The sequence below is a fragment of the Rhinolophus ferrumequinum genome, chromosome 14 (assembly GCF_004115265.2).
Source record: "Rhinolophus ferrumequinum isolate MPI-CBG mRhiFer1 chromosome 14, mRhiFer1_v1.p, whole genome shotgun sequence".
Classification (NCBI taxonomy): Eukaryota; Metazoa; Chordata; class Mammalia; order Chiroptera; family Rhinolophidae; genus Rhinolophus; species Rhinolophus ferrumequinum.
In genome coordinates, this window is record NC_046297.1 from 49,964,386 (window position 1) to 49,981,280 (window position 16,895).

Sequence of the window (16,895 nt, forward strand, 5' to 3'; positions counted from 1 at the left end):
GGATTTCACACAATTCAGAAAATTCTATATTTATGTCATTAGTAAATGATATTGTTCCTGGCATTTTTTAGGCCATTTTTCTAGAAAAAAAAAGTTAGTTCACAACTTCTTCTTTGCTACTAAATTATCTGTCATTGTTTAATTAAGATACAAGATGATTTAAACACCATTGTCTTAATCCATTCAGGCTTCTGTTATATAACAATATAACACCACAGACTGGGTGGCTTATAAACAACAGAAATTATCTCTCACAATTCTGATAGCAGGAAGTCTGAGATCAGGGGACCTGCAATGCCAGCTGAAGGCCTACTGCTGGGTCAGACTTCTCACTGTGTCCTCACCTGGTAGAAGGGGGAGGGAGTTCTGTGGAGCCTCTTTTATAAGGACACTAGTCCCATTCATGAGGGCTCCACCCTCATGACCTAAGCACCTCCCAAATACTCTACCTCCAAATACCATCACATTGGGCATTAAGCTTTCAACATTTGAATGTTGGGAGGACACATTCAGACTATTGCAACCATTAATGAAATGAAATGCTGTTTTTTTTTTAAATATAACTGCATTCTAAATTAATAATATTTTACTTTTAAGAGAGTCGTGATGTTCCGCTAAATAAAATGACAAAAATTGAATGTGAAAAATACAATGTATAAACACCACCATTCTCCCTCCACTGCTCCACAAAGGAGTACATTATTGATTTTCACATTAAATTGGTAAACTTTGAAATACTAATTTTCATACATACTACTTTTGCCCTGTTAACCATACTAGACAAGTTAAAATTAATAAAACGTATTTTAAGTCACACTCTATGTTACTACTACTTTTAAAAAATGTATTTGTATGTTTTTTGCTTTTCAGGAAGCAACTGAAGTGCTGCTCCAAAGAACAGGATGAAAACAAATATATAAGAACTGGTTATTTAGTAGCTATTTTGTTGCCCAACAAGAAAAAGTCTATAGCAAAAATGTATGCTAAAAATATTTTTATAATATATAAAATGTATTAATTAGCTTTAATTATAAAAAATCAAATTTCTTCAAAATATAAATTTCTTTTGATTCCTTACATGTGTATGTACTTATTTCATTAAAAAAACTTTAGATATTTTTCATTTCGAAGCAGATATGCTACCTCCAAGTTGCTATACCTGCAAATCATAGAATCCTTTAAATAGTAGAAAGAGCTTGTCTAGTTTTGACGTACCCTCTTTAGATCAATCAGTGGGGAAGTGTTTTAAATTTTTATATGTATTGAGGGATCTGACTTCCTCTATCCATTCATGAGGCTCTGATTTCCAATGATCTAAGCCATTCTAATTTCTAAGGATTTTGGGGAAATGAGATTGTTTTAGACCTTTTTCAGACTAAGTTGCTGTTTTTAAAATGCACAGAAATCCCGGGAATTCAGGGTTGTCCTGGATTTCTGAGCCTGCCAAACACTGGCCAGTCTGGAACAAGCTTTTTGAACAAGTCCAAACTTCCTATGCTTACTCCTTCTTCCCACTCAAAACTGCCACTCAACCCCAGGCTACAGCAGAAGAGACACTTAGTTTTGAAAGGATAAACTAGGGAATGCAAAAAAAGCCACAGCTTAATGTAGCTAAGTTAACCACAAGCTCTCACACCATAAAATTTGTACTTTTTACTCAGGAAATTCTAAAGGGCATGCTTAATTTGGAGGAAGCACTCCCAACAAAGGCATTATAATCATGTTCAGAGCAAATAAGAGTGGTACTCACAAAAGTTACCTACTGGCAAGTGACACTCAGGAAGCATTTGAAACAGCTGAGAGAATTCAGTGACGTCCAGACATTTTTCTTCTGTATACCATCACCTAATATATTTACCTCATGTCATTGTTGATCTTGCTTAACAGAAAACTTATAAACACTTATCAGGTGGTGAATCTAAGCATCTTTGGATATATTTGGCATTTCATTCAATCAAATAAACGTCTGTTTAGCATTTACTAGATACCAGGCACTCTAGTGAGAAGACTATAAAGAGTAAGATGCCGTCTCTACCTTCCAAGAGTTTAGAGGGTAGCTGGGGAAGTAATAGTTGAAATAGGAAATACTGATATAATATGGTGTTGAGAGAGAGAGAGAGAGAGAGAGAGAGAAGTGTAGGGTGGTAGAGGGGCATAGAAGAGGGGCACTTGGCTGAGGGTAAGGGGCATCCTGTGAGGAAAGAGATGGATGAGGCACAGCTTCCAGAAGATGATGATGTCTGAGATGAACATGGAGGAAGAAAGCATGAGAATTGCGAAGAAGTCCCAGCAGAAGGTGTGGTGTCGAGCACGAAGGCTGAAACACCACTAGACAGCGAGTTCTTCAAGGTAGGGGCTCTCCCTTACTCAGCATTTTTCCTGCCATCTAACAAAACGTCTGGTACTAGGAGATGCTGATTCACCGTTTAGTGGATGAATGAAGCACAGAGTGTAGGGAAATCAACAAGTGGTCTGATGTTACTGGTGCAGTAATATGACATGAGGAAAGGCTAGAGAAAGGCTGGAAGGGGAGGAGAGCAGTCTTCTGTGCCACGTTCCTAGAGGGGCTTGGATTTATTCTGTAGGTCCCAGGGGTGCAGTTTTAACCATATGTTAAAACACAAGTTTTGGCCAGTACTAATTATAAAGGGAGGTACCAAACAGAAATTTAAAACTTTTTAAGTAAATAGTCTAAAAAGAGTAGATCAGAGGGTTTCTGAAGAGCAATCCTTTGAGATGGCTATGCTGGGAGGCCCCCCACACAAAGGGGAGAGAGCGAAGGTACTAGATTCCAATGCCCAGTCAACAGAAAAGGACTTGAATTAGCCCCCAAGGAAAGCTTAGCAGGTTTGGGGCACGCAATTAATTGGTGTTGGAGTCATAACTGCCTAATCAGAGAGCCGGTGGCTGAAGCAGCCTGTGGCAGCCAAGCCTAGGGCTGCAGTTTAAGAAGTAACGGCATCCCCTAGTTTGTAGGGGAAAGAATGTACAAGTGTGTCCCTCACACTGGATGTGGGGTGTGTGTGTGTGTGTCTGTGTGTGTGTGTCTGTGTGTGCGTGTGTGTGTGTGAGTGACAGAGACAGAGGAGTGGGGGAGAGAGTTCCCTAGCAAAGGAAATCTGAGGTCTTATCCTCAGACCTCAGGAGGGATGCCTAGAAGGGAAGTAGATTGCAGGCAAAGGAAACTTTGAGGGGGTCACTGAAAGCCTAAGGGCTACAGGTAAAGTTCTAGCAAACAGCTAGAATACAAGTAGTCTCAATTTTAAGAGGTCCCTGACAACGAAGTCTGTGAAAAACACATGAAAAGTCCCTTCCTGGGAAACATCTTTCATGTCCAGAGAGCACTGATACTTGACTAGACCACACCACCAGTTAGTTAATTGAGGACTTTCATAGTTCTCTCTGTTCCTACCTTGGAGGGATGAGAAACTCTACTAGGAAAATAGGGAGGAGGACAGACACCCAACACACTCCCATTCCATGATAAGAAACTTAAAAATTGGGTCTTCTAATGAAAATCCAGTTTACTTTCCATTTCCTGATACTTCCTTTCTGTTAGACAACCAAATTCCACAAATTGCAGTTACAGCAACTAGAGAACAAATTTCTACATTTGGGTTCTGGAAGAGATGCAAAAATCTTCACATCAGAACACTGAAAGCCACAGAATTGACCATCACCATCTGTAATTTTCCTTACCTCAAGTTTTAATTCCATCCATTCAAAAATTTTTTTTGTCAAAAATTTTGCAGTTTCTTTTTTTTTTTAATTAGTTTCAGGTACTAAAGAAGTTGTATAATATAAATCATTTGAGAGTAAAAGGATTTTCTAAAATTTTGCTTCTTAGCCACATATTTGTGAAAAAGTTCCTGATTTAACTTCTTTAGTTTTCTGGCTCTCTGCTTTTATAAAATTTTCTAGAGTTATTATAGTACATACCTATAATTGTTTATGCCAGATGAATTACAGTTTTAACTACCACTTTTTAAGATGCCTGAATTGTTAGTTATCCATGGGCAACAGAGCTTCACATAGCCTTCATTCGCAAGCTGGCTTTTTTTTTTTTTTTTAAATCATGTTTCTCTGAATAATGCTTTCTTAGAAATTCATGTCTAGATTTTTAAAAACACTTTTTAATATAAAGTGGTTATTGAACAGGTCATAAAAATACTTTGGGTGTTAGTACTGTTCTATCCAGGATCTGAAAAATTCGTAAAGTAAATGTAATGTTTCCATTTTGGTCAATGTCAGGGACACAGAAAAAGGAAGTAATGTTTTCCTGTATTTCTGATAAGTAAAACGTTTGTATCTTGTACTACTGTCTCTACCCTTTTCAAAGTTCTATTACCTTCTCATCATTGCAATGTCTTTCTTTTTCAAGAGATTAGAAAAATTTTATTCATCATCACAAACTGGATTACATATTACAAATTCTGATCAAAAGTAATAATATTAAAGTGTTTTTAGTAGTACTACAAACTATCATATGTACTTGAAGATAAAACCTAATAGTAAACTGGTAAGCATACACTAAAATTTACTGTTTAAAACAACACTTTGTTTAGAAAATTCACGTTTTTCTGGGTATGAAGTGAAAGGGACACACAAATAGCTACATATCATTCTCACTTAACAAACACATTAAATATTCCCCATCCTTTGAATGAGTCATCAGAAGGCTATCAAATCTTGTAATATTTTTAAAAAGTGATGCAGGAGACAGTATAATTACTTTATAGAACCAAAATACAGTGGTCCATCTACTTTTAGCTCTTCTCTAATTTATCGCAGAGAGCTATCTAAACAACAACTACTACTACTCGCTACTACTACTAGTAGTAGTACTAACAATAAAATAAGACACAGATTTACCACAGGTTTACTAAGTGTCAGACACTATGCTGAGTGTTCTATGTGGATTCTTTCCTTACAATAACGCACTGAACTTATTATCCCTTTTTCCAAATGAGTAAACTTGAAACCTAAAGAGATTAAATAAAATGCCCCAGTTCACAGAGTTTCTAATGGTAAATCTGGGATTCAAACCCAATCTAACTCCAGAGCCCAAGCTCCAACATTATATTGCCTCCCACTTTCCTCAAGCATGGAAAAGTTGTTTCGTCATGAAGAAAGCTTTTAGTAAAACATATGTATATCCACATTCCTATTCAAATGCTAGGTTTATACTTTACCACCTCAATGCCCTCAGGCGAGTTCATAGTTTCTCTTACTCTCAGTTCCTTCACCTATAAATTGTGGGAAGTATCTACCATGCAGTGTGGTATTTGAGGACCCACGTAGCATATACCCAACACCTTATACAGTGCCTAACAGGTAGGTGGCAGGCTGTCAGTAAATGGCAGGCACTCCCGCTATTTTTATGACCATAAGGTTGCCCATGTTACGTCAGTCACTGGCCCAATAAACCACCGAACTTCTTATTGCACCAGAACAATGCCTAGCGTATAACAAACACTATGTGAGTGTTAATGATTAGAATCTTCGGCTGGGCACAGGGCCACTTAGAAGAGAATACTATTTCCCAGCTTCTCTTGCAGTGAGGAGTGACAAACTTCGGTGCAGTGAGTTACGGGAAAAAACAAACAAAAAACAACAACAAAAAACAGATACTCTTGAGGCATATTCTAGGAACTTTCCTTAAAAGATGGCTATCATGCAGCCCTTTGCCCTTTCTTCAGCCTTTCCTGTTTTTCTGCTGCATGGAGCAAGATGCCTCCTCGGCCCAGGAGAACAAAGGCCAGTCCCTGCGGGGATGGTATAGAGAGCTCCGCTGAAAGGAATTTGGGTCTCTGACAATATCGTGTACCGTACCAGCCCTTGCTCTTCCAAGGTTTCAGTGTTACTTGGTGGGGATCCTAATCCTAATTGATAATTCTCCCACTTTCATCAGATGTCTGAGCTGGCAAAATTATTCCTTCCTATAGCTGGATGTGGGCAGAGACAATGCCAGGGTAAGAAAAGACTTTAAAAGACCACATCCTTTGAAGTCATTGCCTGTCTCCTCCAAAACAGAAATGCTTAAACATTGACCTGAATCCATTATGTATTTGGTTCGGGAAATCTGTGTGAAACAGTTGGAATGTCACACTTCCATGCTCGTCATTGGGCATTTTCCGCTTCCTCAGTCTGGCACCAGCTGGCAAGAAAAGTCCAGTCTCCAGTGAAAGAAACATTAAGATGCATTCCCCAACTTCACCTACCCAGAAAATAGTTGCAGACACACTGTGTGAGACCAAAAAAGAAAGGGGCCTACCCTGTAGGGGTTACAGTAGGTATTTACGGCAATCAGACCAACTACAAACCTCCCGCCACCTTATTTGCAGGCCCTAATACACTATTCTAGTTACTAGGATCAGATGATTCTAAAATTGGAAAGCTCCTTATGAGAACATGTTCTTCCATTAAATCTGTTTCCCCATGACATGCTGGGTTATTAGAGAAGTTCCTTTAGGTTAGGAATGTGTGTTCTTTTGACTTTTTTAACATGCTTAGCACACACTGTGCCCATGGCAAGTGTTATTCACTTAACAAATAAATAGACAGCATGATGAAACTTTTCCTCTACTAGATTTCTGAGATAAAGAAATCCTTCCAAAATATTAGAATTGCACTTTATCCTGATTTACTGACTTAACATTTCAAATAACAGTGTACTATGTAATTCACACCCAGTTATAGACCAACTAGTTATGGTTGCTATGGTAATGGAATCAGTGCCTACAAACAGAAAAAATGATTCCTTTTGGGCAAGGTATTTATGAGTGTGTATGGCTACATAGCAAGAGTATTTTCCTTTGGTTGTTATATAATTTATGTATTTATGCAGATGATCCTTTATACATACAAGTTCTCCCTAGGAAGAGAGAAAATGACATATTTTTATGTTGAAAATTTCAAGTATGATTATAACATCGATTTAATTCTCACTTAAAAAGGATTTAATTTCAAATAAAAACACAGCAAGAAGTATATATTTCATGAGGAGGAGGTGAGTTAATTCTCACTGTGTGAAATGTACAGTGTACACAAACAACTTTAACAAGAATTGCTGGTATCTCTGATATTTTAAAGGGCCAGAGGTGGTCAGAGGGGGATCCAGGAGCAGCAGTTCGAAATGATGAGTTTAAAAACCAACAATGAAGACATGTATCCGCCCAAGTAAGTTCGAATTGATGGACAATGGCAAATCTCTATTTTGAACGGGACTGTTTCCATGAAGAAATCTGTGATTTAAAAATATTTATATTAATCATATAGCAAAGGACCAAGCTGATTTAGAGGGAGGGGAAAAAAATACAAAATACTAGTTAGGACATCGTTATGATAATCCCAGTGTGCTAAAACGATGGACACACAGAAGAAAGAATGGATGAAACTTGACAACAGATACTGTTGAAAAAAATATCTCACGAGTAGTGAGAAAAAGCATGGAGAGGGAGGGGTAGGGTTGTACATGCTTTCCTTCTAACAGCTGTTTTTTCTCCTATGTCTTTAAAGCAAAAGTGGGGGGACAAAAGAGGTGGTGGATGTACTCAGAGTGTAGCTTCAAAGCTTAGTGTTTCCTCCTCTTTTCCCTTTTATAATGTGTTACTAACAAATATGTCTATTTCTGATTGCTAATGAGAGAAAATTCACCTGTTTTCCATGGAAGCACTAGTCCCAATTGTAGCTAAAAGAAGATTCTGGACTTGAAGGTGATAAACTTGTACAGCTGAAAGCTTTCAGTGATACTATTGCTTTGTTTCCAAGATATTTCCACATGCATTATGCCACTTACTCTGTAAAATAAATCCCTAAGGCCAGAATTATTAACCAAATTTTGCAGATGAGAAAACTGAGACTCAGATTTGTTCAAGGTAAAAACCACAATGGCCACCATGTTGTAGCTGAATGGATCAGGCTTCCATTGCTGGTTCAGTGTTGTTTTATTTTATTTTTAAGTTTTCAACACACATACAAGATAGATCGTGTCTTAAGCTGTTGTTTTATACTTGTTGTATGAATCTCAACACACTTATCCTTAGAAATAATAAATGGCCTTAGATTGCCAGACCTGCTCACGTCATCTACTTAACTCATAACGTAGCTGAAATATATTAGAGCTCTAATAACAATGTGGCATTAGCCAAAAGGTATGACATTGCTGGACCTCAGGACTGGAACATAGAAGTGAAGGGTTTACTCCTTTTTTCATTTGAATTCATTTCTAGTGAAAGACACATTCCTCCATTCCTATCCAGGCCTCTTCTAAAGAGACTTGGTTAACTCTAAATTGTTCTAATCTTGGGTCTTCCTGTATTTAGCAATAAAATTTACTACTAATTAAAGACATGTTGCAGTAATAATGATGATGAAAAATATTTAAATGCTTTATGGAAAGTTAATTTTCTTTTAATAGAAAAGAAATGAAAAAGTTGCTTCAGAATTTTTGGTATCTCCATTAAACAATTGACCCTAACTATTAAATGGTAATTATGAATATTAAAAAGAAATAACTTTCCAGAATATTAAAATACATTATATTGAAAGCAAGCAAAATTCTCTGGAATTAAAAAGATCAATAAAGCAAGCCACTAAAATTATCATCAGATAATCCTTTGTTTTCAAATGTATCTGTTCAAAACTGTCACTCAATGAGCTGAAGGCTTTGTTTTGCTTGATCAAGAAAGAAATATGGGGCTGGCCCGGTGGCTCAGGCGGTTAGAGCTCCATGCTCCTAACTCCGAAGGCTGCTGGTTCGATTCCCACATGGGCCAGTGGGCTCTCAACCACAAGGTTGCCAGTTCAACTCCTCGAGTCCCGCAAGGGATGGTGGGCTCCGCCCCCTGCAACTAAGATTGAACACAGCACCTTGAGCTGACCTGCCACTGAGCTCCTGGATGGTTCAGTTGGTTGGAGTGAGTCCTCTCAACCACAAGGTTGCTGGTTTGATTCCTGCAAGGGATGGTGGGCTGCGCCCCCTGCAACTAGCAACAGCAACTGGACCTGGAGCTGAGCTGCACCCTCCTCAACTAAGACTGAAAGGACAACAACTTGAAGCTGAACGGTACCCTCCACAACTAAGATTGAAAGGACAACAACTTGACTTGGAAAAAAGTCCTGCAAGTACACACTGTTCCCCAATAAAGTCCTGTTCCCCTTCTCCAATAAAATCTTTAAAAAAAAAAAAAAAAAAGAAAGAAAGAAATATGACTTTATGATCTGTATTCAACTGTGAACAGCTGCTAAGTAATCAAAAGCCTTTAATGTCCTTTAATGTCAGAACAGCAGGTCTAAAATTGTGGCTGAGATAAAAACCCTCCCTTAAGTGAAAAGCCAGGGAACTGGCTTGGGGGAGATCTGGAAGCATTAGGCTGTGTTTGCAAGGTCTGCCCTACCTCCAGGGAAGGGAGGGGAGGTCAGTTGACAGGATAGTTAGTACTCAGACCCAGCTGGAGAACTCAGAACAAGGAGGCCTATATGGGCTTTGAACTGGGAAGGTGAGTGGTGGGTTGGAAGCTGATAGAATGAATAAATCGTGAATGAATAAATCAAGCTGGCAGTTGGGGATCGGGTAGAGGCAAGTCAGCTTCCTTACAGTGGGCAACATAGTCTTCACACAGAGCAGGCAGAATCAACTATACTCCTTGAGGTAGAGGCGATCCAGAAAGATTTTTCATATATTAAGTTCTATCCCTTATACTCCTCCCACTTGACATTTGGTAGTCCCCCACCTTCACCCCCCCACTTGGGCAGAGGATTGCAAATTGCAGAGGACAACCACCCAAGAGGTGGTCCCCAAGCAAGATCCCATATTATTGGAGCCTATGATCCCCCAATTAGGGGATTACTACTCAACAACTAGATAAAGATGATTTTAAAATACAGTGGTACCTCGGTTTTCGAACGTAATCCGTTCCGGAAATCCGTTCGAGTTCTGAAACGTTCGAAAACCGAGGTGCGGTTTCCCCATAGAAAGTAATGTAAAATGGATTAATCCGTTCCAGACCTTTAAAATCAACCCCTAAAACTACAAATTTAGCATGAATTTTACTATCTAATGATACCATAGATCCATAAAACTTACAGCGTTCATAAACTGAAATGTTTGTCAATGGAGACGTTCAAAAACCGAGGTACTACTGTATTCTTTTATGGGTATTTTAAAAGTAAACTTTAAGTGTTACCATCTTTAGCACGCGTTCTTTTTGTTTTGTTATTGTGTTGGGAAACAAGTTGTTCCTGGAAAAATACAGACCTTTTGTTTTATTTCATTTTGAGTTGGCACATTAAATAAAACTGAAGACTAATAAAAAAAACTATCATAGAGGTGTAATAAATAATTTGAAGCAAAGATACAAGTCTCTAAGGAAAAACATGTTTAAGGTTAGGATGTAGGCTATTTTGTATTACTGGATTCATTTTGGAAATTCATTTTGAATATTTGGAATTTAGGCAGTTGAAGAGATTACAGTTAGCGTGTGTAAGGGGCTGCAGAGGGTTTAGTGGACTCAGGAAGGTGTAGTAACGGAATGATGATGAAGTACTGTAACATGAGGTAGCATTAGTAGAAGAGGTGGTAACAGCTCTTATCTGTGAATGTTTGCTCTGTGCTAGGCTCTGCCCTAAGGGCTTAGCAAGCATCAGCCATTCCGTGAAGTAGGAACTATTATGGCCATTTTACTGATAAGGAAACTGAAGTTTAGAGATAAAATAACTTATCCAAAGTTATACAGAACCATTTCAGACCAAGAGTCATAAACGTTCCCTTTTTTTCCCCTCCCTTGGGCATAAACAAGCTAAATTATTAATAGAAATGGTACAGACTGGAGCGGGATAAGGATGCGGGTTCTAGAAAGTTAAATGGGTAGGTGGGTGCTATTCAGGGTGACAGAGCAAAGGTAGTTTAAAAAAAAAAAGTAGAAAAGGAAAAAGGCTGGTTGGGGAACATTTGGAAGAACTGCTTTTAGTCTATGACCATAAAAACTATTGACTTCCCTCAACAGTTGCTTTGTCAACAGCAGGGCAGATAGTTTTCTGAGGGCTCCTCGCTCACAATACCAAAGGACCCTAGTCTTTTATTAGTACATAAGGATAAAAAATAAAAAAAGCATCAGGCTTCAAAGAGAACCATAGCAAAAAAGAACACCTTAGTTTGGGAGACCGGCTAGCCCAGGCTGCAGGCTAAGAACAAATGCAGGGACACGATGAAGTGCCACTTTTTAACTTCCCGTTAAAGCAAATTCAATAAAAAATTAATTGCAGGAGGCTAAGTCCTAAGTTAAACTCTGTTTCCCACCCCTTAGGTGGCAGAACGATTGAGATCTGGCCTACCCACATTCAAATCATCCCGAGACAGCGGGGGCTCCCTCATTTTTTGCAATCTAAACACTGCTTTCCCTTGGTCCTAAGTGGTAAGGGGATTCTGTGGGTGGAGCGTTAAGTGGCATGGTTGGAGCGAAAGCACTCTTTATAGAAAGCAGGGCCACACGGAACCAACCCACATGCTCCCCAACCGAACAGTCCTTACAGTCACAGCCAGCAACAGTCACAAAACACCTACTCGAGATCAAGTCTCCGCCGCAGCCGCGCCAGCCGCTGCTCGCCCCGCCCCCAGCCCTCATTGGCTCTCAGCCCGTACGCCCGACCCGAAGTCTCTCGCCTATTGGGCCAGGCAGGACATGGGGCGGGGTGCGGAAGTGAGGGCCTGGAGACAACCGAGAGCCGCGTTCAAGTAGGCCGAAGGGGGAGGAGCGGGGGCAGGGTTTCCAGAGGAGGGGGAGGCCATGGCAGCTGCGCGGCGGCAACGGCGGCTGCGACGGAGCGCGCGCCCGGCTTTGAATGAGCGGGGCTGGGACTGAACGGGCCGAGCGCGAGCTCGAAGAAGCGACCGGCTGCGCGCGTGCGCGTGCCTCGTGTGCGCGCGTGGCCCGCAGCAGCTCGGAGCCTCAGTCCGGCTGGCGGGGAGGGGGAGGGGCAGGTGAGTGTGAGCGGCTCGCGCGCGCCCGCGATGGGCTTCCCTCCCCCACTCCTACCCTGATCCCAACCCCGGCCTTGGGGTGTCATCTACCCTCCTCTGGTCAGCCCTCGTCTTCGCCTGGCACTTCCCGCCCTCTCACCTTCCTTTTTGCCCCTCCAGATGATTTTCCCCCCATGGTCGACTGCCATTCTGGGATACTGTTTCCGGGTCAGGGTGACCTCTGGGGTGAGGGAATGGTGATGGGGAGGGGGACCCGGGCGTGCTGCCCTCACCATGGTGTGCTCACCCGTGGGAGATCGGCCCGCGGGCCGCTGGCCGGAAAAGCCCTGAAACCCCATATTCGCCCTCCGCAGGGAAATTAGCCCGACCTTTCTGCCTTTCCTCTACGGACCTTGCTCCTTCCCAGACAGATTTTTCCCAAAATCCAAATCCCAGCCCACGCAGCAAACACTTCCAGTAATTTAGAGCGTTTCACAAAACGTCGTGCTCATAACATCGGGTTGGGGAACCTGAAAACGCTCTTGTTTTTCTCATCTGTACAGTGGGTATGATCTTGTTTTTCATCAGCGAATTTCAGATGGGTAATCTGAAGTTGTAAAGCATTTTAGTAATGAAATGCCTTTGTAAGAGTCTTAGTGGTGTCACAAATTGGAGGGCCTTGACTTTAAGTTGCCAGGATGATACAGTGTTCGACTTAGAATCCGCTATTACATTCTACGTCTAGTCCCCCTTCTCTTAACTACTGCCGAACTTTGGTTTTTGAAATTTGAGTGAGTGTAGGTAAATTTTATTTTGGAATCTTGTAATAGTCCTTATCCTACTCCAGAGAGTTTTTCTAATTTTGGTATTAAAAAATTCGAAATGTATAGAAATACAGCAATTGATGACTTTTTTAATCCAGTGTGTACTAACTCAGATTTTGGCTTGGTTTGTTCAACAAATTGTAATACAGTGATTCTACTGAAAGGATCTCCCCAGAAGTTTATATGGAATTACTGGGAGGAAAAATAACATTAAATCTTTCAGTTTCTAATGTAGAATTCTTTTTTAAAATTGAAGGTGAATCTCTTTCGCTTGGCATAGCTGAGGTGTTATTCCTATTGATTTCCTAGAGATGTCATTTTTCCAAAAGCCCTGAAGATTGGTTGCTTGAAAGTTCTGAAACTTATTCTGCTGTATTTTAAGTTTTCGTATTTTCCTAGTAATTTTTAAGGATATTTTAATTTTAAAATTAGGTTATGTTAGCATTTCTCAGTTCTAGAAAGTAGAAGCAACCAAAGTGCAAATTAGCCTAATATACGTGCTTATCAAGTTGATGATCTAGAGGGCATTTTAAAAATCACAGAGGCAATGAGTATAAAAGTAAAGGTTTTTCAAATGGCATGTGATGTGGGGAGAGACTGAGCTTGGGGGTCAATCGCTTTTAATCCTGGGTGAGTGAATCTGAGCTTCAGTGTCAGCCTCATCTGTTAAAAGGGAATAGTGAAACTTACCTCCTTGGTTTGTTCTTAAGATTCCAATGAGGCCATAGAACATACATTGTGTTGAATTATGTCTTGAACATATTGAATGCTCAAGGGATGTTAATTTCCCTTCATTCAACAGATAGTTGAATCACCTACTACTGTGTGCTTGGCATTAGCTAAGACCTAGAGATTCTAAACTGAGCAAGACTGATGGGATCCGTCTCCATCATCCCTTGCATGTCTCTAGCTGGTGACAATTGAGCAGTGAACACAGAGTTTCTCTGTACTTGGTCAGTAGTGTTTCCTATCATCCATGTAGAATCTGTTACATAGTAGGTGCTAAATATACATACATGCATACATACATACACATACATATACTGGGGGTACCAAAAAAATGTATACACATGACATATTCCTCTTTTAACAGTATATATTATTACAATTTTATTAGTCTTTTTCTTTCTTAAAACGTGTGTACTTTTTTGGCATCCTCTGTATATACACACACATACACACATATGTATATATTCATTGAATTAAATTGGAACATTAAATAATAAATATGGGTCCGAAAGAATATTCCAGCCTGTAAATCAGTGTAATTGATAAAACCAAGTGTTGCTTGATAGATAACTTGACTGCATTTACCCCATTTCAGTGCCACTGGTTGAAAAATTAATCTTAGAAATTTTAATGTCATCACTGAATTACTAAGAATATTATTAGTGAGGTATTCTTGGCTTTTGAAGTAAACAGACCTAGAAACCTAAATCATTGGGTGTAGGAACATGGAAATGTGCTTACTCTCTGCTTCAATTCTTTGAAATGAGAACAATAATATTTGTCTCATAAGATGATTTTGTGTATTGAGTGAGATCATATTTAGATAATGCTTGGCACACAGTAGCTGAGCAGTGAATATTGGTTGCTCTCATAAAAGCAAATTTTCCTTAAAGTGAGAAAATTCGTAATTGCTAGGGAGAGAATTCTATTCTGTTGTCAATAATAGTTCTACTTCTGCTTTTCTGATAGAACGTTTTGTCTCCAGTTATCATTGAGTCATTCAAGTTAGAAAAAGTGATCATGGTTACCAAGACTGTATATGAAATTTATTCTCCACTCTTCATTCATGTACAGCAGTCCCCCCTTATCCACAGGGGATGCTTTTCAAGACCCACATGGGATGCCTAAAACCATGCGATAGTACTGAACTCTACATATACAATGTTTTTTCCTGTATGTAAATACATATGGTAAAGTTTAATTTATAAATTAGGCACAGTAGAAATTAATAATAACTAATAACAAAATAGAAGTTATAACAATATACTATAATAAAAGTTAAGTGAATGTGGCAGTAGTAAGTCAAATAAGGGCTTCTTGAACAAAAGCACTTCCATACCAGAACAGTCGATCTGATAACCAAGATGGCTACTAAGTGACTCACAGGCAGGTAGCATAGCATATACAGTGTGGATAGGCTAGAAAAAAGGATGATTCATGTCCAGGGTGGGATGGAATGAGGGCCACAAAGATTTCATTATGCTACTCACAACGGTGTGCAATTTCAAACTTATGAATTATTTTTCTCTGTAATTTTCCATTTAATATTGGTAATATCAGTTACTGTGAGTAACTGAAACTGTGGAAAGCAAAACCATAGATAAGGGGAGACTACTGTATATCCTGAGACGCAGTCTTCTCTCCAGTCCTTAAATATTAATGGAAGTTGGCTTTTCAGAAAGAGTTACATATAATCAATACAAGATGATGGTATTAATGACTTCTTTTAAGATTCTATTTAGAATCTGAAAACTTTCATAAGTGATATAATATTGCAAAAAAATGTCTTACTAGTAGCATAGGTTGTTTTAAATAGATTTTTGAGCTATATTGATGTATGGTAAACTGCACATATTTAAAATGTACAATCTGCTCAGTTTTGATGAAGACGTACATACCTACATACCATCACCATAAACAAAATAGTAAGTGTATCCATTAGTTCCAAAAATTTACTCATGCCTCTTGTAATCCCCACCTTTCCCTACCCCAATCCCAAGGCACCACTGACCTACTATCTGTCAGTATAGATTTGTTTATATTTTGTAGCGCTTTTAAAAATATATGGAATCATACAGTATACTTTTTTGTCTATCTTTCAGCATAATTTGAAATACAGCCATGCTATTGCTTACTGTAGTAGTTCAAGTCCTTTTTATTGCTGAGTAGTAGTCTGTTGTCTGTTTATACCTGTTGGTGTATATTTGGGTTGTTTCCAGTTTGGAGCTATTAAAAATAAAGCTATTCAAGTATAGCAAGTTTTTGTATGGGTATATGTTTACATTTATCTAAGGTAAATTCCTAGGAGTAAAATGGCTGGGTCGTACCGTACATGTTTGTTTAACTTTGTGAGGAACCACCAACTGTTTTCCAAAATGTCTATACCATTTCACATCCCCACTACCAGTGTTTGGAAGTTATAGTTGCTCTACATCCTCACTGGTACTTAGTATGGTCATTATCTCTAATTTGAACCATTCTAGTAGGTGTGTAATGGTTTTTAACTGTGGTTTTAATTTGCATTTCTCTGATTAATGATGTTGACCATCATTTTATGTACTTCTTTACCATTGTACAGAGGGTGCCAAAAAAATGTATACACATTTTAAGAAAGGAAAAAACTATATTAAAATTGTAATAATGTATACAGATAACAAAAGATGAATACAAGTCATGTGTATACATTTTTTTGGCACCCTCAGTATATCTTCTTTGGTGAAGTGTCTGTTCAGATCCTTTGCCCATTTTTAATTAGGTTATTTTCTTACTGAGTTTTGAGAGATTCTTACCTATTCTGGATACGAGTCATTTACCAGTTATATGCTTTGCAAAAATTTTCTCGTAATATGTGGCTTGTCTTTTCTTTTAACTGTTTTTGAATTGTAGAAGTTTTTAATTTTGATGAAGCTTAATTTATCAGTTTTTCTTTTACGGATTGTGCTTCTGGTGTCATACCTAAAAAACTTTGCCTAACCCAGGGTCACAAAGATTTTGTCCTATTTTTTTTTTCCTAGAAGTTTTATAGTTTTAGGTTTTTCATTTAGGTCTCTGATCCATTTTGAGTCTTTTTTGTAAGTGGTATGAGATACCGATTAAAGTTTTTCTTTTTTTGCATATGGATATCTAATTTTTCCAGCGCTATTTCTCAAAAAGACTGTCCTTTCTCCACTGAACTGCCTTCACATCTTTGTCAAGGTTCAATTGCCTGTATGTATATAGGTCTATTTCTGAACCTTCCTTTCTGTTCCATTGATTTATTTGTCAATCTTACCTCCAGTACTATGCCATTTTGATTACCGTAGCTTTATAACAAGTCTTGAAATGAGATAGTATTAGTCCTTCAATTTCATTCTTTTTCAACGTTATTTTGTCTGTTACAGGTC

The 16,895-nt window shown here is 38.8% G+C and overlaps 2 protein-coding genes and 1 long non-coding RNA gene across 3 annotated transcripts in view; 2 read left to right on the forward strand and 1 right to left on the reverse strand.

Annotated features, from left to right (window-relative positions):
- The window catches only part of PKHD1L1 (PKHD1 like 1), a 152,009-nt gene extending 151,029 nt beyond the window's left edge, over positions 1 to 980 (forward strand). Inside the window, 1 exon segment of the mRNA XM_033126726.1 lies at positions 871 to 980. Coding sequence (XP_032982617.1) covers positions 871 to 881 — 11 coding nt within the window. The 3' untranslated portion in view covers positions 882 to 980.
- The window catches only part of LOC117034062 (uncharacterized), a 25,826-nt gene extending 13,642 nt beyond the window's left edge, over positions 1 to 12,184 (reverse strand). Inside the window, exon 1 of the long non-coding RNA XR_004425005.1 lies at positions 12,120 to 12,184. This is a non-coding gene — a long non-coding RNA (uncharacterized LOC117034062). The remainder of the gene's footprint in view (positions 1 to 12,119) is intronic.
- The window catches only part of EBAG9 (estrogen receptor binding site associated antigen 9), a 19,668-nt gene continuing 14,547 nt past the window's right edge, over positions 11,775 to 16,895 (forward strand). Inside the window, exon 1 of the mRNA XM_033126725.1 lies at positions 11,775 to 11,980. The gene's annotated coding sequence lies outside the window, so the exon portion shown is untranslated. The remainder of the gene's footprint in view (positions 11,981 to 16,895) is intronic.